This window comes from Dendrobates tinctorius, unplaced genomic scaffold (assembly GCF_039654945.1).
Source record: "Dendrobates tinctorius isolate UK_male_01 unplaced genomic scaffold, ASM3965494v1 ptg000045l, whole genome shotgun sequence".
NCBI lineage: Eukaryota > Metazoa > Chordata > Amphibia > Anura > Dendrobatidae > Dendrobates > Dendrobates tinctorius.
Genome location: NW_027361713.1, coordinates 12,026,643 through 12,052,805, shown reverse-complemented (window position 1 = coordinate 12,052,805; position 26,163 = coordinate 12,026,643). Strand labels below are relative to the sequence as shown.

Genomic DNA, 26,163 nt, shown 5'->3' with positions numbered 1-26,163 from the left:
ACATCTGTATGTATCAGATCCAGTGACTGTGTAGATCTAGTGGTGCTTATTTTAGGAAAAGATTTTCTGGACAGTTCCCCTTTAAGGCAGCTAGTGCACTTCATCATTTGACTACACTGGTTGATTTCAATACAATTTGCAAGTTGAATAAACAAATTTGAATGTGCAAGGTTTGTGGCATCAATTTCCACAGAGTAGAAACTATATAATAGGTAGTGATGAGCGAATTTATTCAGAAAATGATTACCAAACATAAATTCAGCACGAATATGGCACATTCGAATTCGTGATCGGAAGCCCAAGCAAAATTTTATAAAATCAATAATAATCAGTAACATTTGGTAAAAGTGCAGGAAAATATTTGTGTTGCCACAAAAATATTTTCAGTACTTTAACAATGATATTGGAGGTGTATCATGAGCGTTTGGCATGTGTTTAATGAGAGGTGGGAGTTTGCAGCGCTCAGAGGAGCGGCGTTACTGTAAGCACAGCAGTCTTTTTTTTCCTAACTTTATGTGTGCACATTGCGGCTAGCCAAGTAGGGCACAAGAAGCATCCATAATGTCCTGACACAATGGCTTGTGTCATTGGCTGCTGAAATCACGTCTCTCTCCATATAAATAGCAGACATCTTGATTTAGCGCCATTTTGACACTGTAACTGCACAGAGAGGCTGCTCCTGACGCTGCCACTATTAACAGCAAGATTTTAGCTATTTAGTTAGGTGGTTGTATATCTATCAGATATTGTAGCTAGATAGTGTCCAGTGTGGCTGTAAAATTTATCTTCTGGAATTTTTATGTTTTTGGGCCATTACTGAGCTTCACAGGCAATGCCAAACAGGGCACATGTCCTACAAGTGTGTTGTGCACTGCTTCTACAGTGCTCCATGCACAAGAATAGCATTCTAAATAATATTTTTTCAGTAGCTAAATGTTAAAAAGCCTGTTGTATCCCACATTTTAGCTAGTTAGATAGGTAGTTGTATATCAGTCAGATAGTGTAGCGAGCTTCTGTCCAGTGTGGCTGTTAAATTTACCTGCCAGGTTTTTTTTCTCTTTTTTGGACATTACTGAGGTCCACAAAGAAAGCCAGCAGGGCATGTGTTGTGCACTGCTTCTATTGTGATCCATGCACGAGTATAGCATTCTAATTCAAATGCAGCTGTTGTGATATAAAACTGTCTGCAGACCTAAGGAAAATTAAAAAAAAGTTACAATTTTTCCTGTTGCTAAATGTGAAACAGACTGTTGTATCCTGTCTGCAGACCTAAGGCACATTTAAAAAAATAATTGTTCAGTTGCAAAAAGTTAGACACACTTTGTCATTTGGTTAGATTGAAATGAAGCTGTAGAGGCCTGATCCAGAGGCCACAAAAAAATTTCTGTTCCTAGTGTCATACAGTATGGGACCTGACTTTAAAACAGTTTGCAGCATCTAGTGTGTTATAGAGGCCTGATCTAGAGGCCACAAAAAATATTTTGCTATTAATGTCATACAGTAAGGGACCTGACTTTAAAATAGCTAGTAGCATAACTTATTTGTCATACAGGCTTCATCCACACTCAAACATTTTTTTTCTGTGACTAACACGATACAGCACGCCATATTTCAATTTGGAATTTACGGTCGCTGAAATTCTGCTGTTTGCAGAGGTGGTGCAGAGCTTAAAATCTAATTTTTTGTTGCTAACACTGTGCTCCTACCACACTATCTGAGCAACATGACTGCGAAAAAGTGAGGCAGTGGTGGAAGAGGAATTAGGCTTGGTGTTCAAGGTGTATGTGGGGCACGTGGTAATGTTTGTGAAAGCACTAGTGAAGCAACGTCATGTCCTATGCAAAGACAACTGACAACTTATTTTACTGGATAGGCTACACCACTACCTTTCATTGGCTGATGCACAGCGGTACACCTTATCGATGATGCCCAGAAAGAGTATGTACTCGAGTGGATGGCAAGTGCAGTTTCAAGTGGTCTTTCCTCCTCTACTTCAACCTCAACATCACACCCCATACAGTCCACAGACGTGGCAACAAAATTCCCCTTGCTTTTCCCCACGTCACAACTATCCAACCATTCAACTGACTGTAGGGAACCACAGATGGGTGAGTCTGAAGTGCTGTTCACTATCATCACTAGCACTGTTCATTCTATGCCATGTTCATCAGAAGTGTGCTCAAAAGCTTTGCAGAGTCAAGAGGAGGAAATCTGCACCAATGCCCAAAATTTTTTTAGCTTGGATCCAGGGCAGGACGATGTACGGTCCTAACAGCATCCTGATACTCGTCATCAGAAGTTAACTCCTGGGGGTAGGTGATCCTGATGAGACTCAGATATCTGAGGCTCACGTGGACTGTACTGTGCTGTCAGGGCAAGAAAAGGAGCAGGGTGACTCCAAAGGCGAGGTTGGTAACTAAGTGGATTGCAGACCCCTGATCCTATCCGCACAACTAGCAGTAGCCGTGGAGCGTTCCTACGATGCCCTAGGCACTTCGTCACTGCTGGAGGACTAATTGAGCCCAAAGACAGAAAGTTGAAATCTAAACTGCCCTGGTGCATATCCCCAAAGGAATAGACAGCCCCCAAACATATATTGTCAGTGAGACAAGATGAGACACAAATACAGGCAGACAGACTGAGCTAACGGTGGGGCCCAGCTGTCTAGACAGGACAGGACAGAAAAAGATACTGTCTGCAATCAAGCACAAAACCCTGAAAAAGTCCAACACTTCTGATGTAAAAAAAAACCTGAGATCACACGATCTCATCCCCACCTGATCAGCACTCTGGTATAAACTGGCAGCAAGCAAAAAGATACTAACATATCAGGGGACTGAACAAGCTGCAACATATGAATCAGGGCCCAGCGCTGCCCCTAGCAGGGAGCATGCTAAACCCAAGCAGAAAAGCAAAAAAAGGACACAACCAGATTAGATTCAAAGGATTAGCAAGAGAACTTAGCTGAACATGCAGATCAGGCAGGGGACAAAAGAGCTCCAAATACACACAGAGGAAAAAAAATCAGCAACCTTCAAGAGCAGCCAGCTCTATTATATGCTCCCAGCCAGCAATCCCAGATTCCGAATTATCATCGTCAGGTGGAGAGCTTCCATCCACCTGGCCAGCTCCACCACTCTCAGTAACTACCAGAAGGAGCTTTGGCTCAGAAATCCGAGCAAGGGAGTTCACAACACTCCTTTTCTTGCCCTGACAGCACAGTACAGCCTATGAGAGCCTCAGATATCTGAGTCTCATCAGGATCACCTACCCCCAGGGGTTAACTTCTGATGGTCCCCTGGGTGATCTCTTATCTTTTGTAAATATATTTCATATAAATTGTTTCTCTATTTGAGCCATGAGGTGCACTTTCACCATGTCTGATTTTCTCCTTATACATACATCATTTATTTTCATTAAGGACTTTGTTCCTTCTTTGAAGAGATCAGATATGGGTAAACCAGCAAGGTCTGTGGTCAATTAAATGTTTTGTGCATGGATATTCTGGATTATATAATAGCTCTTGATATATGAGGTTTACTATTTCTTATCACTTTATTGTTGCACCAGCACTTTATATATATTTGTGCATGTAATAAATTTCTTCATGTGCCTTCTCATGTGCTATATTTAATGTAGTTTTTATGCCAGCTACCAATTTTTTTACCCAGTGTTTTTGCTATTCCAGTTTCTGTATGGTTTGCCGTATCGGTTTTATGTCATATCATGTTTTTTCATTAAATATAATTGTATTAAGTTTCTTTGGAGGACCTCTCTCTTCATGGTGTTTTGTACTTAGTAACACTGGTAGTTGAGTCCAAGGAAATGAAAGCCTGACGGTCTCGGAGGCCTACTGCTACAGGCAACACACATGAAGGAGACCCAATCAGGAGTGTTCGCATTTCCAAAAATTATTGGCAGACACCACAGAAATGGCATCAATTTCACCACAGTAGAAATAGTATAGTAGGGACTGACAGGTCTTTCACTACACTCAATACAGCAGATGGACACCCAATAAGGAGTTTTATAATTTAAAGAATGAGGGCCTTACAATACAGAAATGGCATCAATTTCACCACAGTAGAAATAGTATAATAGGGACCGACAGTTCTTTCACTACACCCAAGACAGCAGATGGACACCAAACCAGGTGTGTTCATGTTTCCAAAAATTATTGGCAGACACCACCAAAGTGGTATCAATTTCACCACAGTAGAAATAGTATAATAGGGACCGACAGTTCTTTCACTACACCCAATACAGCAGATGGACACCCAACAAGGAGTGTTCACATTTCCAAAAATTATTGGCAGACACCACCAAAGTGGTATCAATTTCACCACAGTAGAAATAGTATAATGGGGACGGACAGCTCTTTCACTGCACCCAATCCAGCAGATGGACACCCAACCAGGAGTGTTTACGTTTCCAAAAAATATTGGCAGACACCACAGAAGTGACATCAATTTACCCACAGTAGAAATAGTATAAAAGGGACTGACAGTTCTTACACTACACCAAATACAGCAGATGGACACCCATCAAGAAGTGTTCACATTTAAAGAAATGAGGGCCTTACACTACAGAAGTGACATCAATTTCACCACAGTAACAATAGTATAATAGGGACCAACAGATCTTCCACTACACCCAATACAGCAGATGGACACCCAACCAGGAGTATTCACATTTAAAAAAACTGGGTGCCCAACACCATCGAATTACTGTCACAAGAATAGAAAAAGTATAATTGGAACCAAGACATTAAGTACAGCTAACCCAGCAGATGTAGACCAACCATGACTGTTCACATTTCCTCAAATTTGTGTTAACATAAGCAGCAGCCACAGCAGGCACAGAAGCCACACTAAAGATATCACAGAGTGCAGTTACATGACAATAATGCATCACACTGAAAAATGCAATATCATCTAGTCTGTACAGTCTGCGATTGGGGTGCAAAAGTCCTTTGAGATCCATGGATTGTTCGTCTTAATGAAAGTTAGGCAGTCTACACTTTTATCACCTTTACACTTGGCTGCCGGGCATGATAAAACCTCCAAGGTATGTGAGGCAAGCTCAGGCCACTCATCAATTTTGGAAGACCAAAATGTGAAAGGGTTCAAACCCTCCCTAATGGTATTGATATTTAGTTTTAGATACTCTTGCACCATCCTCTCCATTCATTCACCACATGTAAGACTTAGACTCTGTTGTGCTGGTGCATGAGTTGGTCTAAAAAAAGTGTCAAAGGTCTCACAGAAATTCCTTCTTCCACTTCCTCTATTGCTGCTAATGTTTTGAAGTTGACTAATTGACGTGCGGGAGGTTGGAAGTCTACAGCTGCAATGCAAATTGTGTGCTTCACTGCTGTCTTGGGGAAAATCTGTTAAGTTTGTGTAATAGCGTGTTTCGATACTCCAGCATTCGCGGGTCCCTTTCTGGCAAAATTTGGTTTTATAACGTGGATCTAATAAAGTGGCAACCCAGTAGTCAGCATTATTCCTAATCATAACTATACGGAGATCATGTTGCAGAAAGAAGGCACTCATATGTCGGGCTCTACCATGAGGTCCAAGCCTGTGCTGTGTTGGTGGCTGGGTAACAATGAGGCTTGTTTCCTCCATCCCCTCCCGCCAACCACGAACAGCAGAGAGGGGAGGATTATCCACCTCATCTGACAGTTGCTTACCCATCACCTCTTCCTCCTCCAGTTGTTCCTCGGATCTTGCACCTCTGATAACAGTTTGTCTGTTATCACCAGCCACCTTCGATCGTAGTAATCCACCTTCCTTTGGCACCCAACTGTGTGACGACAGTCTTGAATTTAGAGACAATGTTATCCCTTCCGCATCCTCCATCTCCACCCGCAGGCTATTCAAAGTATGTTCCAGCATATAGATGACCGGAGTAGTGATGCTGGCGTTATCAGCCCTAACCATCTTAGTAGCCATTTTGAAACTGTGCAGAAGGGTGCAGAGGTCCTTTATATGTGCCTACTCTGTAAATGTGATATGCATCACCTCCATACTGCGTTTGCCCAGGCTATATGACATGACATACTTTGTCAGGGCTCATTGCTGCCACAATCACTGCAACATGTGCAGAGTGGAATTCCACCTTGTCGGCACATCGCATATCAACCAATTAACTGGCATGTACAAAGACCTATGTATCAATGCAAGTCGATGAGCAGAGAGGTGCGAGCGGCAGAAATGAGCACAGCTTTCTGGAGCAGCTCACCCAGACCAGGATAGTGGCTGAGAAAGTGCTGTAAAACAGGTTAAGGACATAAGCCATGCAAGGCACATGTGTGAGCTTGCCTCGCCGTAAGGCCACCACCAGTTTCGCACCATTATTAGACACGACCTTCCCTGCATGCAAATTCAGCGGCAACAGTCAATGATTAAACTCAGTCTGGAGAGCGGTCCACATCTCTTCAGCTGTATGACTGCAATCTCCAAGTCATATCATTTTTATGACTGCCTGATTGCAGTGAGCCCTGGCTGCGCAGTATGGAGGTGGTGGCGGTTTGCTCTGCACTGTTGGAATGCGTATCTCGTTAAGGCAGAGATTGAGGGTGCAGGTGGAGGCCCTAGAGGAGATAGAGGAGGCAGAAGCAGTGGAGGAAGTGTTAAATGTAGAGGTTTGTCCTGCAAGTCTTGGGGATACCTAGACTTGTGGAGCAGTGCCTGTCCCCACAGCCACCAGAGTCATCCAGTGCTCAGTCAGTGAGATGTAATGCCCTTGGCCATGCTTACTCGCTCAAGTGTCTGTGGTGAAAAGCACCCTGGCAGACAGAGATTTTGTCAAGGAACGGGTGATGCCTGCGACATGCTGGTGTAGCGCAGGCACAGCTTTTGAAGAAAAGTAAAGGTGACTGGGTAATTGGTACTGGGGTAGTGTGATGGCCATCAGCTTTCAGAAAACATCTGTATCTACCGGGTGGAAAAGCAGCATTTCCATGGCCAACAGATTGGAGATGGTATAGATCAACCTCTTAGCTTTGTCATGCGTAGGAGGAAACAATTTTTTGCATGACCACAAATGCAGAACTGTGGGCTGGCTGAAGTGCTGTGAGAGGGCGGAGTATGGTGAAGCGGATAAACTGCTGGACCGTGAGAGAGGTGCAGGTGGAGATGTTACTGTGGATTAAGATACTTGTGGTGTGATCATTCTCCGAAATCAGTCAAAAACAGCAGACATGTCCACTTCTGTTACAGATGTTTGGAGCTGTTAAAGAACCCAAGGTTCTGTGGTCAAAGACCTGTGTCTCAATAGTTGGCACGGTAAAAGAGGAGGAGGAAGAAGCGGCAGATGCAATTGATGGGGTGGCTGATGGTTGATAAGGTTCGTTGGTCTGTATTTTTTCGCAGTGAGATTCCCACAGTATAGCGTGTTGATTGTGCAAGTGAAGGTTCATACATGTAGTAGTCAAATTATTGCATTCTCTGGTCTTCTGGTCGCTTAGTCTGTTCCTGCCATCCTCCTCGGTGACCCATTCATAACAGGAGGGTAACTCCAAAGGTGAGGAATGGGAGGAGGAAGAGGAAGAGGATGATGATGATGTTGTATTGGATCCCAGTTGGCATGAACATAGAGGCACACAGCTGAGTAGGTCATCTGAGGAGGAAGATGAGGAGGTTATGTTGTGCCATACATCGCAGACATAGTGAGGCAGCTACGATGAGCGATGCATCTTCAGCCAAAACTGTGCCTTTGACAAGCAGTGTCCGCAGGTCTGCAGCTCACAGGGGTGGCAAGGGTGGCCTAGCCTGGGCCTTTTTTGACACTGCAAAGTATGAGCAAACTCACTCTGCCAACTTCGCAAAAAAATTACTGAGTCGAGGTAAAAAGTGCAATAATTTGACTACTACATGTATGAACCTTCACTTGCACAATCAACATGCTATACTGTGGGAATCTCACTGCGAAAAAATGCAGACCAGCGAACCTTAACCATCAGCCGCCCCATCAATTGCATCTGCCGCTTCTTCCTCCTTCTCTATTACCGTGCCAACTATTGAGACACAGGTCTTTGCCCACAGAACCTTGGGTTCTTTAACTGCTCCAATCATCTGTAACGGAAGCAGACATGCCTGCTGTTTTTGACTGATCTCAGAGAATGACCACACCACAAGTTTCTCAATCCACAGTAACCCTGGGTGATCTCTTATCTTTGGTAAATATATTTCATATAAATTGTTTCTCTATTTGAGCCATGAGGTGCACTTTCCCATGTCTGATTTTCTCCTTATACATACATCATTTATTTTCATTAAGGACTTTGTTCCTTCTTTGAGGAGATCAGATATGGGTAAACCAGCAATGTCTGTGGTCAATTAAATCTTTTGTACATGGATATTATGGATTATATAATAGCTCTTGATATATGAGGTTTACTATTTCTTATCACTTTATTGTTGCACCAGCACTTTATATATATTTGTGCATGTAATAAATTTCTTCATGTGCCTTCTCATGTGCTATATTTAATGTAGTTTTTATGCCAGCTACCAATTTTATCACTGTTTTTGCTATTCCAGTTTCTGTATGGTTTGCCGTATCTGTTTTATGTTATATCATGTTTTTTCCTTAAATATAATTGTATTAAGTTTCTTTGGAGGACCTTTCTCTTCATGGTGTTTTGTTCTTGGTTTCACAGTCCTCCGTGTTATAACCCCCCATTTTTTGGAATATTGGTTTACCCATGTTACTATCCTTACATTTTTCTGGCAATGCTAGTCTAGAAAACTGATATTTGTGCCACCTAAGTATGGCCCAGCATGAAAACATGTAGAGGTGTTGCATGTGGTATCAGGGCTCCCAGCAAAGAGGCCCTACTCCGATCCCTCACCTACCTCGTCTTACTGTGATGTTCAATTGAAAGCTGCAAATGCTGTCCCAGACCCAGATACCTCATGCCTGGCTGATTGCTGCAGTACCATGCTAAAATCTGTACTGTGGGTCAATTGAGGCCACTTTCCTGGTGTCTGTCCCTAATTTGATGTGTTTTGGCAGCATTTGGGGCCATTATAAGTTGTTGTGCCTGCATTTGTTTTTGCCTCCCATTGACTTAAATGGCGTTCGGTTATGTTCGGCAAATATTCGACTAATTAATCAGTGAATATTGCAAATTCGGCAAAAGTAATCCAAACCGAATATTGAAATATTCACTCATCTCTAATCTCTAGTAATAATGAGAAATTACATAGTACAAAAGTATTGAACATGATTACTGAAATTCAATTAATATTTCGTACAAAAGCCTTTGTTGATGATGACATCTTCAAGATGCCTACTGTACAGTGTCCATTTTAGGACATGATCATATACTGTTTGGAGTAACTAGTCACATGCATTGTTCAGGTGTGATTTTGACCCATTCATTCACAGAAACACTCTTCAAATCCTGAAGGTTTTGTGGGCTCTTTCTATGAACTTTGAGCTTTAGTTCATTCAATAAGTTTTCTATTGGATTCAGGTCAAGTTATTGGCTAGGACATTCTATCAGCTTTATTTTCTTTCTCTGAAACCAAATTAAAGTTTCAATGGCTGTGTGTTTGAGATCATCGTCTTGCTGAAACCTCCACTCTCCTTTCCTCTTCATCATCCAGGCAGATGTCAGTAGTTTAGAAGTTCTTCTGTAACCTATGCCATCAGTATATTTTGTAACAATAAGATTGTGAAGGTCTTGAGGCAGTTCATTGGTTTTATCCATCATGAGATGCTTCTGTGGAATTTGGTAATGAGACACCTTTTTATCAACTATCAGTTGAACTAGCTGATATTTTTAACTAAGTGGCAGGATTACTTTCTAATTATTGATATTTTTCAGTTGATGTCATGACTTTCCTTCACTTTTTACACCGCTTTTTGTTCATGTGTTCAATACTTTTTCCCTGTGTCATTTCTCATTCTTACACATAACTTAATGGACATCTATGGTTTGATTACTTGTTTAGATTGGATGGGTTGTTACTAACATCTAGTGAGAATTTCATGTCAACAGTACCTTCAGAAATATATTTAGAAAAATGGTGACATGCTCAATATTTACTTATCCTGCTGTGTGTGATTGAAAAAAACATCTACTTACTACAAAATTTTACACTTAAAAACACTATATTCCAAGAAGTAACAAGTGGATCCTCTGTGCTGCTGATAAAAATCCAAAGGAAGATTTCAGGAGACACTACAAGTTTCTGTTTTTTTCCTGATGAAGAAGTTGGATGGCTTAGAAACGTCTGACAATAGACGACATCGCTACCAATCCTGTCTCCTGGAATTTTCCTTTGGATTTTTATCAGCAGTGACTAGGATCTAATTATTCTTTCTTGGCATTTTACCATCTTTCTAACCCATGGGACTGCAGCACCTGACAATTCTGAATCCCATCAATCATTGTGTATTACACAAGAGAACCAGGTGAACACCTCTTTCACCTTACAGTTTTTGACCCTATTGCGCTTTTGTGTTCAGTCTTTGCCACATACAATCATTAAATGATACAGAGGAAGGCAAATTCTGTCATGATCCAGGATGGGCTTTGTCTTTGGCCTGTCCTGGTCAGAAAGGGGTTAATTGTTTCTGCCTCTCTCTGGCAGAGGGCGGCTATTTAATGCTCACTTGACCTAGGTCCGGTGTCAGTTATAATCCTGCCCTCGGCTGAGTTAGTTGCCCTCTTGCGTACGTGTGCCTTGTGACTGGTATCTTGCTTGCTTGTTTGGTTTTGACCCGGTTCTGTCCCTGTTACGAGTTCTGCCGGTCCCTCTTGTACTGCGCTACCTCTCTGTGTATGACCCTCTGCCTGTGACTTGACTATTCTTTGCTCGTCCCTCTGGTACTGCACAGCCCACTCCGTGTATGAACCCTCGCTTGTCTGACCTGCGTTTTCCTCTCCTCCTCTACAGTTTCTCTGCAGTAGGTACATTATATCATCTGCAGCAGTAGGATGCTAAGCCCTGCCCCCTGCAGTCACATGATCTAGATCCTGGGACTCCTTACTATTTTCAGTGCCGCAGGTCCTGTCTGCTTGAACCGTCACTACTATATTGGACCCCGTGCTCTCCCATAGTGTGGGTAAGTCACCCTGCTCGGCGTGGCAGTTTGCCGACGCCGACAGGGTCCTGACAGAGTCCTGACATTATAACTGACCGTTACCTTTTTTTTTTCTCTGCTCCCTTTCTCCTGTGTGTGTGATGGATCCTATGAACGCTCTTTCTGAGCAGGTAAAGCACCTGACTCAGATGTCTCAGAGACTCCTGGGGGAACAACTCGCCATGGTTCAGTCTCAGTAGTTGATCGCTAACACTGTGCAGGGGCTCGGGATGTTAAATTAATTTCCCCCGAGTCTCCGGTTAAGCTACCGGATACCTTTTCTGGAGATAAAAAGGAATTCAAAGTGTTCAAGGAGGGCTGTAAGCTTTTTTTTTTTTCATTGAGATCACACTCTTCTGGGGATGAAAGTCAGAGAGTCGGGGTCATTATGTCTCTTTTAAGGGGAGCTCCACAGGCTTGGGCTTTCTCCCTTCCGACCACTGCCCCTGAGCATATGACTGTGGATGCATTTTTTGAGGCCCTGGGGCATATTTATGATGAGCCTGATCGGATGCGTATGGCTGAGGACATGGTGGTGATTGTGTATCAGGGGAAGCACTCAGCCGAGTGGTTTTGCTCAGAGTTCAGACGCTGGTCTGCTGAAATGATGCTGCCCTCTGGGGTTTGTTCCATAGAGGCCTGTCTGAACATCTGAAGGATGCCTTGGCACTCCACCCTCCGCCTGATTCCCTGGAGGACGCTATGACACAAGCTGTCTGAATGGATCGCAGGCTACAGGCCACGGGAGTGATGCAGATTGAAACCCCCTTATTTTCCCAAGGAAGGGGAGCCAGTCCTACATTGGAAACCATCGACCTCAAGGAGAAAGAAAAAAGACAACAGCGCTTGGGAAAATGCTGTTTTCACTGTGGTGATTCCGGACATCGGAAAAAGGATTGCCCCTCCTGTCCACTGACCAGCAAGTGACTGAGCCGGGTGATTGTCGTGGAGGTCACCCAGGCTCTCAGGTACCTTTTTCTCAATTTTCAAAAAGGTTGTTGCAAGTGGAACTTTGTTGTGGGAGTGTCTCCACACCCACTTCTGCTTTTGTGGATTGCGGATCGTCGTTGAACTTTATTGACTCTGACTTGGTGTCCAGGTGTAAGTTAGGGAGTTAGGCTGGAGACTCCTATCCATGTTGCTGCCATTGACAAAACACCACTGGCTAAGAATGACATCATTTCTTACAGAGGAGTTTCTCCTTAAAGTGAGTTCCTTGCACCAGGAACATATTTCATGCTTTGTTATGGACAACCTGCCTGCGGGACTGGTGTTGGGGTTCCCCTGGTTACAATTACATAATCCTGTGATTAATTGGGAATCTCGGGACATTGTTAAATGGGGTCCCTATTGTTCTGAAAAATGTTTTGCTACTGTGTCTGTGTCGTCCGTGGGTCTGGAAGGTATTCCGGAGTAACTAAAAGACTATACGGACGTTATCTCCGAAAAGGAGGCTGAGGTTTTACCACCACACCGCCCAGTTGATTGTGCCATTGACCTGGTTCCAGGTGCTAAATTGCCCAAGGCCCGCTTGTATAACCTTTCAGGTCCCGAACGGGCTGCTATGAAGGAATACATTTCCGAGAGTCTCCGTAAGGGACACATTTGTCCTTCTGTCTCTCCCGTGGTGGCTGGATTTTTTTTCGTAAAGAAAAAAAGACGGTGGTTTACACCCATGCCTCGATTTGCGAGAGTTAAATAAGATAACTGTGAGAAATACGTATCCCCTCCCACTTATTCCTGATTTGTACAACCAGTTGTCCGGAGCCAAGTGGTTTTCAAAATTAGATCTACGGGGAGCGTATAACCTTATCCGAGTCCGGGAAGGAGATGAGTGGAAAACTGCTTTTCTCACTACTGAAGGGTTGTTTGAAAATTTGGTCATGCCTTTCGGTCTGACCAGTGCTCCAGCGGTCTTCCAAAATGTCATAAATCACATGTTCTCTGATTTTATTGGGACATTTTATGGTGGTGTATTTGGATGACATACTGATTTACTCTCCTGATAAACAGGCTCACATTGGAGGACTGCTCGAATATGACCAAAGGCTTCGGGAGAGCTGTCTCTTTGCTAAACTAGAGAAATGTTTATTTTTTGTACAGGAACTGTCTTTTCTGGGGTTCATTGTGTCTGCTGAGGGGTATTGCATGGATCCTAATAAGATGTAGGCCATTGTCGATTTCGTCCAACCTTGTGATTTAAAAGCCCTGCAGGGTTTCCTAGGATTCGCCAATTATTATCGCAAATTTATAAGGGGGTTCTCACAGGTGGTTAAACCCCTCACAGACATGACTCTAAAGGGGGCCGATATCAAGAATTGGTCAGCAGCAGCGATACCGGCTTTTCAGTTTTTAAAAAATGTTTCATGTCTGCTCCGATTCTTATTTAACCGGACCAATCTGAACCATTTATTGTTGAGGTAGATGCCTCAGAGGTGGGGGTGGGGGCAGTATTGTCCCAGGGACCTGCCACTTTGACTAATTTGAGACCTTGCGCCTTTTTCTAGAAGAAATTCTCCCCTGCGGAGAGAAACTATGATGTTGGGAATTGAGAACTTCTGGCCATGAAGTTGGCCTTTGAAGAATGGAGACAGGGGGCTGTCCATCCTATAACCGTAATTACAGACCACAAGAACCTAGCTTACATTGAGTCAGCTAAAAGGTTGACTCCTAGACAGGTTAGATGGTCACTTTTTTTTTCCCGATTCCACTTCTCGATCACTTTTCGGCCAGGATCCAAAAATGTCAGAGCTGATGCCTTGTCACGCAGTCTAGATCTGGTTCCCCCCCCCCAAACCTCCATCCTCCATTCTTCAGCCCGGGGTGGTGGTGGTAGGTATTTCTAATATGTTGGAACGGGAGATTCGGGAAGCCCAGTCTCTTGCAACTCCGGCTAAGCTGGTGGATAAACTTTTTGTACCAGCTCAGTTTCGTCTCAAGGTCCTCTGGGAGTTCCATGACTCAGTTCTGGGTGGACATCCAGGGATTTTGGCTACCCGGATGGCCATTGCTAGAATATTCTGGTGGACTTCTTTAGCCTCTGTTGTTGGGGAATATGTGTCTGCGTGTGATGTTTGTGCCCGTGCGAAAACCCCCCATAACCGGCCGGCGAATTAGTACCACTGCCAATTCCTGAGAGACCATGGACTCATTTGTCCATGGATTTCATCACCAACCTTCCCCCCCCAAGGGTAATACTGTTGTTTGGGTTGTGGTGGACAGGTTTAGTAAGCAGGCACATTTTGTTCCTTTGGCAGCTCTACCTAATGCGGAAACGTTGTCCAGATTGTTTGTTGAGCATGTGGTGCGGTTGCTTGGGGTACCCTTGAATGTGGTGTCTGATAGGGGAGTACAATTTGTTTCCAGATTTTGGAGGGCATTTTGTAAGAGGTTGGGTATTGGTCTGTCCTTTTCATCCACTTACCATCCAGAGACTAATGGGCAGACCAAGAGGACCAATCAGTCTCTGGAGCAAATTCTGCATTGCTTGACCTCAGCCCGATGATTGGTGTACTGCATCACCTTTGGCGAGTTTGCTTTTAACAACCTCATTAACCAGTCTATGGGAACATCTCCCTTTTTCTGCAACTATGGATTTTATCCTCATTTTGGAGAGTTTTCCAGTTTGGACTCTGGGTGTCCTAGGGCGGATGAGACAATCCAGCGGTTGGGGGAGGTATGGCGGGAGGTCCAGAGTAACATTACGAAGGCCCAGGATAAATATAAGTTTTTTACAGACAAAAAACGGTCTGCGGGGCCGGTGTTCCAGATTGGGGATAAGGTATGGTTATCTACCAAGAATATAAGGCTCAAGGTCCCCTCTGCGAAGCTTGGACCTAAGTTTATTGGTCCCTATGAAATTACCGAAGCGGTTAATCCGGTGGCTTTTCGGTTGCGTCTCCCGCCATCTCTACGGATCCCCAATGTTTTCCATAGGGCCCTTTTGAAACCTGTGAGGTCCTGTGGGGAGGGATCATCGTCTTCCCCACCACCGGTTTTGGTAGACGGGCAGTTTGAGTACGAGGTGGAATGAATTGTTGACTCTAGGTTGGTCCGTCGTGCCCTTCAATATCTTGTACATTGGAAAGGCTACGGTCCTGAAGACCAGTCGTGGGTTCCTGCGGATCGGTTGGTCCGGGCCTTTCACGCCAAGTATCCTGAGAGACCCTGGGGTCCAGTGGCCCCCCATTGAGAGGAGGGTACTGTCATGATCCAGGATGGGCTTTGTCTTTGGCCTGTCCTGGCCAGACAGGGGTTAATTGTTTCTGCCTCTCTCTGGCAGAAGGCAGCTATTTAATGCTCACTTGACCTAGGTCCGGTGTAAGTTATACTCCTGCCCTCGGCTGAGTTAGTTGACCTCGTGCGTACGTGTGCCTTGTGCCTGATATCTTGCTTGCTTGTTTGGTTTTGACCCGGTTCTGTCCCTGTTACGAGTTCTGCCGGTCCCTCTTGTATTGCGCTACCTCTCTGTGTATGACCCTCTGCCTGTGACTTGACTATTCTTTGCTCGTCCCTCTGGTACCGCACAGCCCTCTCCGTGTATGAACCCTCGCTTGTCTGACCTGTGTTTTCCTCTCCTCCTCTACAGTTTCCCAGAAGTAGGTACATTTTATCATCTGCAGCAGTAGGATGCTAAGCCCCGCCCCCTGCAGTCACATGATCTAGGTCCTGGGACTCATTATTTTCAGTGCCGCAGATCCTGTCTGCTTGAACCGTCACTACTGTATTGGACCCCACGCTCTCCCCCATAGTGTGGGTACTTCACCCTGCTCGGTGTGGCAGTTTGCCGATGCCGACAGGGTCCTGACATTAGAGTCCTGACACTATCCTTTAAATATCATAAATCACTGGATCAACAGTAGCTGTACAAAGAAAGATGTTCATTTCTTAACCAGAATCTGAAAGAGATCTGATGTCACCAGAATCGAATTGGAATTTTTCCAGCTTTCAGCTAATGCGCCATTCGAGCTGAGGCAAGTACATTTAGGTTGACTGCGCAAAAGCTGGAAGCCAAAAATCAGAGTAATTGCTGGACTATGCAGATCTTGTACAGAACTTCAGGAGCAATTCAAATGACATCAGGCATTTCAATAGTACCACAGTGGATGTGATTTCAGTATAGACTTCTTAATGATAATATGGCATACAGATTATCAAAACGTAACTTTTTACATTATGACATCACAGATCTTCTCTAAAGAAATACTAGTAACTATAAAAGCACTAAATACATCAAAGAGAATATCTTACCTTTAGTCTCACAATCTTGGAAAGTTGTGGCTCCTTCATGTTTGGTGTTTAGACCACCTCCACAAGAAAGACATTGAGTCCGTCCACCTTCTGGTTGGTACATACCTCGTGAGCATAACTGACATGGTTTGTGCCCATTTAGAGAGAAATGCCCAGAGGAACATTCACCTGGAAACAATAATTTTACTTCTATGTAAATGCACAAAATATATGCCTTCAAGACAAGTATTAAAGTCCTCTGCCATGTCGTTGACATTTATCTTCTATTTACATAAGTCTACTCATTAAAGGGAACGAAACAAAACAGCAAAATAGTGGAAGTATTAGGTACACTCAGGAAAATTTCTCACAAATCAATAGTGTGAACAGCAAATGGTGAGAATAAAATATAACTTTTAATTAAGTATTAAATCAACAAGCTACCTAAAAAAGAGAAAAAGGTTCAAACCACAATGTGGATTACTGAAGTAGGTAAAAGACCTGATTCTCTAATAAAATGGTTAGATATGCCAAATCAGGCATTCTGACAGAACAGTTAATGAATAATTTATAATGGATGTAACGGACACTTATAATGATTAGCAAAACAATACTTATAAAAGTTTGTATGCATAGCCCAGTATATTTGCTCTGTCCAGCAATATAATTTCTGTCTGAAGTTAAATCATTTTTTATGTCTCCTGTGGTACAGTAAAAGGTGTTTTACTGGATGGGAGATACATTTCTCCCAGCAGATTAATGTTTGGCTGCGTTTTTCCCTAAAGACAGGACCTGTGATGATGTCATGGTCACGTGATTAGCCCATGTGATGTCTACCTCACTTGCGGGAGGGGTTATGGGCTATGTAATGGAGGTTGGTATTTGGCACATGGTGAGTGTCTGGAAGTTACAGGAACTTGGCTGGACTTAGCCTGAACTTGTATACAGAATCCCCGTGCTGCAGGACTATAACAGCAAGACTCTCATCAACCCTGGGAATGGCACCTGGCGGATGCCGCAGGACCTGGCAGCCACTTAGTGAAGCCTGTCCCGTGCAAGGGGTGAGTCTGGGACCAATGGTTCTCCAAGCTGGAGTATATTTAGGTTTTTCCTTACTTTCTGTTAACCTGCTGTTTGCATCGTGACATTAAACCACTGAAATTGGATTTTAAACCTGTCATGATCCAGGGTGGGGTTTCGCTTTGGCCTGTCCTGGTCAGACTGGGGGTTAATTGTTCTGCCTCTCTCTGGCAGAGGGCGGCTATTTAATGTTCACTGGACCTAGGTCCGGTGTCAGTTATACTCCTGCCCTCGACTGAGTTAGTTGACCTCTTGTATACGTGTGCCTTGTGCCTGATAACTTGTGGCTTGTTTGGTTGTGATCCGGTTCTGTCCCAGTTACGAGTTCTGCCTGCCTCTCTTGTACCGCACCACTCTTTCATGTATGGCTCTCTGCTTGTGACTCGACTGCTCTCTGCTCGTCCCTTTGGTACCGCACCTGTTATGAACGAGTCACCGTAGGAGGCAAAAGCAGAAATGCTAGCTAAGTCCAGAAAACCAGAGAAGTTGGCAGCTATCGGATTGCAGACCCCTGAACCTATCAACAACAACTAGCAGTAGCCGTGGGGGGTTCCTACGGTGCCCTAGACCCCTCGATCACAGCCGGAGAACTACATAGCCTAAAGACAGAAAGGGAAATCTAAACTGCCCCAGAGCAGACCCCAAAGCAATAGGCAGCCCCCAACATATAATGACGGTGAAGCAAGAAGAAAAAACACTAACAGATAGAAAGATAGACTGAGCAAATGATGGGGCCCAAGCTAACTAGATAGGACAGGATAGAAAAGCTGCTGTCTGCAATCCGCCAAAAACCCTATCAATACAAGAGCCAACAGACTGACAGGGAAAAAAGCCCTGAAGACGCTAGGCTTCAAAAAGACTATGTCAGTACTCAGGTATTTTCTGAAGACAGAGCAAAAAGACACAAAGGAATTCAGGTCACCCCAGCAGGGAAAGGCAGAATCCAGAAAAGCAAGGCAAAATAAAACCAAAACACAAATTCAAAAAGCAAGGCAGAAAACTTAGCTTTTGAGGAGCAGGAATCAGACTGGTCTCCTAGAATCCCCCAGAGAAATCACCAGCGAGGCAGAAGGGCGTCGGCTGCCTTATATCCAGTCAGCAATTCCCATCACCCAGTCATCCTCTACCAGCTCAGGTGTTTGGTAATCAGCCTCACTACCTTCCTTCACCAGAAGAGGGAGTTCATCAGACCTCAAAGGTGAAGGGGAAAATGAACTCATAACACGCACCGCCCTTGTCATGATCTGACAGTTTTAAACTTGACAAAGTGAATTTTTTTTACTTTGTCAAGTGCAAAGTGTGACGTGATTGCCCCCGGTGGCCATTAGAATTATCACACGTGGTGTCATTCATTCTGAGTTGCCCCGGTGGTGGTGAGTGGTATCGCACCTTAGTTTTAGGTTAATGTGTACTTAATTATAATTCAGGTGCGAGGCTCTATAAATTAGTCTCAGTGTGTGCAATCATTTTTGGTGATAGTTGTTCATTGGCAACCAACCTTGGTGGTGGAAGGAGCTGGAGAGATTGCTCAGCTCAATCTGAGTCCTGGTGTGGAAGGAGTCACAGAAGGGAGTTCTTTGCAGCGCTGACTGAACTTGGTGGCAGCTATTCAGGAGGAAGGCTGCAGTCGGTTGCTGGACTCTGTGCTGGAGCATTTGCACAGAGAGAGCTAAGTTTTTTATTTCCCCTGTTTGTGACTTTCCTTATGTGTGATTTAGTGCAGTGGTGGGATTAGTTTCCACACCGGCCAATGCCCTAGCGAGGGACTAGGTTCAGGGCGAGTCAGGGCATAAGGTTCGCGTGCGGCGACAGGTTCGGAGCCTGTATAGGGAATGTAAGGAGTGCAGGGACGCTGCCTCAGGGGAGCTCAGGAGGTCTCCATGTCCCTATTCCCTATTACAGGGCCCACCACTGTAATTGTTCCTGTGTTTCCCCTTATTGTTTAAATTCGCCAGCTGGAGGCGGGGTATCCAGTTTTACGTGTACTTTAAATTCGCCAGCTGGAGGCGGTGTATCCGGCTGCACGTCCCGGTATTATTTAAATTCGCCCTGCTGGAGGCGCTGTATCCAGGGTCACGTGTGTCCTAAATTCGCCCTGCTGGAGGCGCTGTGTCCAGTCACACGTTGACCGTTACATTATCACCAGCCATAAAATTTTTTCTTTTCTACTGAGCTATGGACCTAATGCAAACCTTTACCCAGGTACTGCAGACCTTTACTGAAGAGATTAGGGGGCTGTGCGGTGAGATGGTGCAGCAACTGCAGCTGTTGGTGGGCTTTGGAGGTTTGATTCAGGCACAGGCTCAGCCAGAACCCAAGATATCTCTCCCAGACCGGTTTTCTGGAGGGAGAGATCAATTCTTGGTTTTTCAGCAAGCCTGTAAGTTATATTTCAGGCTGCGCCCTCGTTCTTCAGGGAGCGAAGAGCAACGGGTGGGAATCATTATGTCCCTTTTAAAGGAGGATCCCCAATCCTGGGCCTTCTCTCTGCCGGACGATTCACCATCTTTAGAGTCCGTGGACGAGTTTTTTGCGGCTTTGGCGCTTGTGTATGGGGATCCTGATGGCGTCTCTCTGGCGGAATCCCGCCTCCGTAGGTGTAAACAGGGAGCCCGGATTGCTGAGGAGTACTGCTCCGAGTTTAGGAGATGGGCCACTAACACTCAGTGGAATGACCCTGCACTTAGGAGTCAATTTGTGCAGGGTCTGTCTCCTAAGTTGCAGGACACTCTGGTGCAGTACGCCGCCCCCAGGTCGCTGGAGGCCGCCATGTCCCTCGCCATCCGGGTGGATAGACGCCTTAGGGAAAGACATACACAAAATGTGCCCCCTGTAGTCCTCTCCGGGGATGAGGACCCCCCGGTACGGTTGGTGGAATCCAGGCAGCCCGGTGTTGTTGGTACAAATAGGGGGTTGCCTGGGGTTCGCCGTGGTGGGGGGTATGCTTTTCCTGTGGGAAGCCGGGCCATATCATGGGAGCCTGCACAGGGCGTGCCAAGTCTCCGGACGAACCTATGCAAGTAGGAGGTGTTGGGTTGTGTTCAGGCCTGCCTACGGTTCAGGGAGTGGGGTTGGCATGTTTTTCCTGTGGGCAGACTGGTCATTTCCTTAAGGTGTGCCCATTACGTGCCAAAATATCTGTGTCATCTCAGAAGCCGCAGACCCCTGGTCGTTTGGAGGGAGGCAACCAGGGAGTGTACATTTCCTCCATTTTGCCCTCCCAAGGTATTATGTCAGCAGAAGTGTTAGCTGGCGGGGTACCGGAGGTGGTACCGGTGCTTGTGGACAGCGGAGCAGGAGTCAGTCTGGTGGATGCTCGTTTTGTCCAGACTCATGGCCTGAAGTGTAGGACGCTGGCCCAACCTATAAGCGTCCAGGCCATTAACTCTGTTCCACTGAGTCAGGGGAGCCTTACCCAAGTCGTAGAAAACATCCATCTGCGTATAGGACATCATGAGGAGTCCTTGTCATGCTATGTCTTGGAGGGAATGCCAGTACCTATCGTTTTAGGCTTCCCTTGGCTGAAAAAACACAACCCGGGGATAGATTGGCGAGCTAGGGAAGTAGTCAGCTGGGGGCAGTCGTGTGGGGGCTGCTGCCTTGAGACTACTGTCTCTGCCGTCTCTCTTCAGGGGACCCCTTCCTCTCCAGTGAGAGCAGCGATTGTGCGGCGGGGGAGTTGGGGCAAGTTTCAGCCCTCGCCGATAGCAAACCCTGTGAGGGGCAGACCTCGTGGTGGAAAGGGTTGGAGGGTGGTGTACCCTATGGTGTAGTGCGGGGGTGTGTGTGTGGTGACACAGGGGGACGCCTCTGTTATCAGGTCCAGAATGAGTTCACCAAGTTTTATGACAAACGAATGTGTGCAATAAACGTTCAGGTCCGGACCTGTGTGTGAACGAGCGTGTATGGGTGCCACCAAAAAACATCTTGTGGAAGTGTTGTGGAGCCTGATCAGCTCATAACAAACAAACATACACATACATAAACTCGTTCCCCAGGTCGGCGCTGTGGAGATGAGTGGTGCCTCCAAAATAAACTTTATTGCCTATACCAGCTGTGTGTTTGTCATAAATTTGAATTCAGGTGGGGGTGGGGTGAACTCAGGGTCTGGGCGTCCCCGCTGTAGGTGTTTCCCTAATGAGGGGTGGTCTTGAGGGTCCAGAGGCCCCTCATTAGGGAGGGGGTACTGTCATGATCTGACAGTTTTAAACTTGACAAAGTGAATTTTTTTTACTTTGTCAAGTGCAAAGTGTGACGTGATTGCCCCCGGTGGCCATTAGAATTATCACACGTGGTGTCATTCATTCTGAGTTGCCCCGGTGGTGGTGAGTGGTATCGCACCTTAGTTTTAGGTTAATGTGCACTTAATTATAATTCAGGTGCGAGGCTCTATAAATTAGTCTCAGTGTGTGCAATCATTTTTGGTGATAGTTGTTCATTGGCAACCAACCTTGGTGGTGGAAGGAGCTGGAGAGATTGCTCAGCTCAATCTGAGTCCTGGTGTGGAAGGAGTCACAGAAGGGAGTTCTTTGCAGCGCTGACTGAACTTGGTGGCAGCTATTCAGGAGGAAGGCTGCAGTCGGTTGCTGGACTCTGTGCTGGAGCATTTGCACAGAGAGAGCTAAGTTTTTTATTTCCCCTGTTTGTGACTTTCCTTATGTGTGATTTAGTGCAGTGGTGGGATTAGTTTCCGCACCGGCCAATGCCCTAGCGAGGGACTAGGTTCAGGGCGAGTCAGGGCATAAGGTTCGCGTGCGGCGACAGGTTCGGAGCCTGTATAGGGAATGTAAGGAGTGCAGGGACGCTGCCTCAGGGGAGCTCAGGAGGTCTCCATGTCCCTATTCCCTATTACAGGGCCCACCACTGTAATTGTTCCTGTGTTTCCCCTTATTGTTTAAATTCGCCAGCTGGAGGCGGGGTATCCAGTTTTACGTGTACTTTAAATTCGCCAGCTGGAGGCGGTGTATCCGGCTGCACGTCCCGGTATTATTTAAATTCGCCCTGCTGGAGGCGCTGTATCCAGGGTCACGTGTGTCCTAAATTCGCCCTGCTGGAGGCGCTGTGTCCAGTCACACGTTGACCGTTACAGCCCTCTTGTGTATGGCCTTTGGCTTTGTCTGACCTCCCGTCTATTTACCACTCCTGTACCTCATTTGCCCGTACCGTGTATGACCTCCGTTTTGCCAGACTGAGTTTTCTACCTTCTCTGAATGCAGGACGCTAAGCCCCACCCCCCCTTGCAGTCACATGACCATAGGTCCTGTGCCGGCTTGTTAAACTTCAGCGTTCATGTCCTGTGCATCTGTATTTTCTGGCTGTTCTGGTCCCCAGGGGTCCCTACAGTGCGGGTGAGTCCCTGCTCAGCGGAGGCTGTACGCCGGCGCTGTCAGGATCCTGATAAAGCCTGTGTGTTGCCTCGTTATTGCAGCCCTGCCATGACCTACCAGGGCGAATCCCTACAATTGGTGGACTGAATGCGAGCAAACGCAGTGAGGCCAGGCTGTTTTTGCTTATTTTTGATCTGTACCCCAGCCTATGTCCTGGGCTAAACAAGTGGCACAGACCCAGGTGGGGAACTTTCCAGAAATGGAGGCCAAGGTCAAAACGCTCATTGAGGCCATGCAACAGCAGCAGGCTATGCAGAAGCAGCAGGAACCCAATCAGCTGTTGATGCAGCATATCACGACAGCACAGACAAAAGGAACTAACCGGGGAATCCATGATGTCCGGAAAGCGGATCATACAGCGGTTCACAAAATGGAGAAGTCGGACGATGTGGAGGCGTACCTGGAGATGTTCGAAGGAGTCACTGAGGGAGAGAAGCTACTCCGCAACCAATGGGAAGAAATCATTGCTCCGTTTCTGGCACCAGGACCTTGGAAAGCATATCAGGACCTACCCACGGAGCAAAGGGCGGACTACAAGGTCGTCAAGGATGAGATACTGGCATGTCTTGGGGTAAATGTGTTAGTTCGGGCCCAGCGGGTACACCAGTGGGAGTTTACCCCCTCCAAGCCGGCTCAGTCCCAGTATTACTACCTGTTGCACCTGTTACAAAAATGGTTGCAGCCTGAGGTGTTGTCCCCCACGGCCATGCTGGACCGCATGATGACTGATAAATTTTGGAGGGCTTTGCCCCACTCCCTCCGTAAATGAGTCGGACAGGCATCCGCTACTAATGCCATGCAGATGATAGACCTCATAGAAAGGTATGGGGCTACCAAAGAGTTACAGGGAGGGACTCTCCAGAAGGTAACAGGAAGGTTCCCCAAGTCTCCACCTCAGTTTCGGCGAGCGGAGCCCAGGAAGGCTGTTTAGGACTTATCTGGGGAAGTAAGGAGCCCCATAATCTGCTGGTGGTGCCAGGAACCAGAGCTGATTGCCCCCACCTGGCTGAGCCCATGGACACCAACTTTGGGTACCACCAGTCTCACTATGCTGAACCGATGTGTGCAATGGGCACCCCAAAAGGTCCCAATATCGAACATTTGTGTCAGGTTGAAGTGGAGGGCATCCCGGCTGTGGCCCTATTGGACTCAAGGAGTCTTGTAACCCTGGTACGAGTCAGCTGGATACAAACCAGCGAATATACAGGTCGGAAAATTGGGGTGTTGTGTATACATGGGGACTTAAAAGACTATCCCACCGCACTTGTGGTCATCAGCATGCCAGCGGGGAGGCGGTGCCACGAGGTGGGGGTTGTGACTAATTTGCATTATGAGGTGATAATTGGAAGAGACTTTTCTTTATTTTCTATGCTATGGCCATCTGTTGTCTCACCACGGAGCAACTGCCGGCACCAGAGGCAACCAGGTTACATTCTCCAGAAGTAGGGCATGATCCTGGTGGCTCGGAGGAAGAAGTGCTGGCAGTAGGGGTAACCTTCCCTTCAGTGGACGAGGGGAAGAATTCTCCCATAGAAGTATTGGCTGAAGAGGTGGAAGACTTGCGCCGGGACCCGAGTTGTCAGACTTGAATGTGTCAGGTGACAATTTTGGTACGGCGCAACTCCGAGACCCTACTTTGGACCGGGCCAGAGAAAATGTATTGTTTGTCAATAGGGAACCCCAACAACCTGGGGCAGCTACATTGCTGCCACGCTTTGAGCTACACCAAGATTTGATGTACCGAGTGGAGAAAATATGTGGGGAACTGGTAGAACAGTTACTCGTACCTCAGACATATCGTAGGCTGGTAATGGACTTAGCGCATGCGCATGTACTTGGTGGGTATTTGGGCCAAAAGAAAACCCTAGACCGAATTCTGCAGTGGTTCTACTGGCTAGGGGTGCATGAAGAAGTTAAACGGTACTGTAATTACTGTCCAGTGTGCCAGGTAACCAGTCCCCAGCCTCACTTTCGGAGTCCGTTGGTGCCTTTGCCAATTATAGAGGTACCCTTCGAGAGAGTGGCAATGGATCTGTTGGGGCCTCTCAATAAGTCAGCAAGAGGACACCAACACATCCTGGTAGTTCTAGATTATGCTACCTGATATCCTGAGGCCATTCTTCTGCGCCACACATCAGCTAAGCTTATAGCAAAGGAACTCATGGGTATGTTTTCACGGGTGGGAATTCCTCAAGAGATTTTAACAGACCAGGGAACCCCCTTTATGTAAAAAATTATGAAGGCACTCTGGGATTTGCTAAATGTTAAGCAGTTGCGCACATCGGTCTATCATCCCCAAACAGATGGCCTGGTAGAAAGATTCAATAAGACTCGGAAAAGCATGTTAAAAAAGGCAGTTTCCAAAGATGGGAAGGACTGGGATCTCTTATTGCAATATTTGTTGTTTGCAGTGCGGGAGGTGTCTCAGGCATCTGCGGGGTTCTCGCGATTTGAACTTTTGTATGGCAGACATCCATGGGGCTTACTCGATATAGCCAAAGAGGCCTGGGAGAACCAACCTACCCCCCACAAAAGTGTGATAGAACATGTTGCAAAAATGCAAGAAAGAATGGAGATAGTCCTACCCTTAGTCCAGGAACATATGGAGGCAGCACAACAGTCACAGAGTCGGGTCTATAACCGGGAGGCTCGGGTAAGGACCTTTAGCCCTGGGGATTGGGTGTTGGTAATTGTGCCTACCGTAGATAGCAAATTCCTTGCAAGGTGGCAGGGACCCTACGAGATCATGGAAAAGGTGGGTCAAGTAGACTACAAGGTACACCAGCCAGGACGCAGAAAGCCAGAACAGGTTTACCATGTTAATTTGCTTAAACCATGGAAAGATAGAGAAAACCTTGATGGGGATATTCCGCTGCCTGCGTTTCAGATGGAGAAGGCTCCATTACCTCGGGGCGAGGAAGGAGAAGCCCAACCCGCTGTCAAAATTGCAAATACTTTGTCTCCTAGACAGGTTCAGGAGGTCCAGGAGTTCATTAGCCGAAATACAGATGTTTTATCGGAGCTCCCTGGATGCACCTCCCTAATCAAATATGACATTGTCACGGAGCTTCAGGCCAAAGTCCGACTAAAGCCATATCGGGTGCCTGAGGCCCGGCGACAAGCCATCTCGGAAGAGGTGAAAACTATGCTACAGTTAGGGGTCATAGAAGAGTCCCAAAGTGAGTGGGCCAGCCCAATAGTCGTAATACCCACGCCTGATGGGTCTCTAAGATTCTGTAATGATTTTAGAAAGCTTAATGACATTTCAAAGTTTGACACCTACCCCATGCCCCGGGTTGACGAGTTGATAGAGCGATTGGGACAGGCACGGTATTTTACAACTCTGGACCTCACAAAAGGTTAT

At 46.1% G+C, this 26,163-nt stretch overlaps 1 protein-coding gene across 1 annotated transcript in view; it reads right to left on the bottom strand.

Moving 5' to 3' along the window:
• The window catches only part of SCUBE3 (signal peptide, CUB domain and EGF like domain containing 3), a 1,051,867-nt gene that overhangs the window by 385,981 nt on the left and 639,723 nt on the right, over positions 1 to 26,163 (bottom strand). Inside the window, exon 18 of the mRNA XM_073575619.1 lies at positions 16,354 to 16,521. Within this exon, the coding sequence (XP_073431720.1) occupies positions 16,354 to 16,521 (168 nt within the window). The remainder of the gene's footprint in view (positions 1 to 16,353; positions 16,522 to 26,163) is intronic.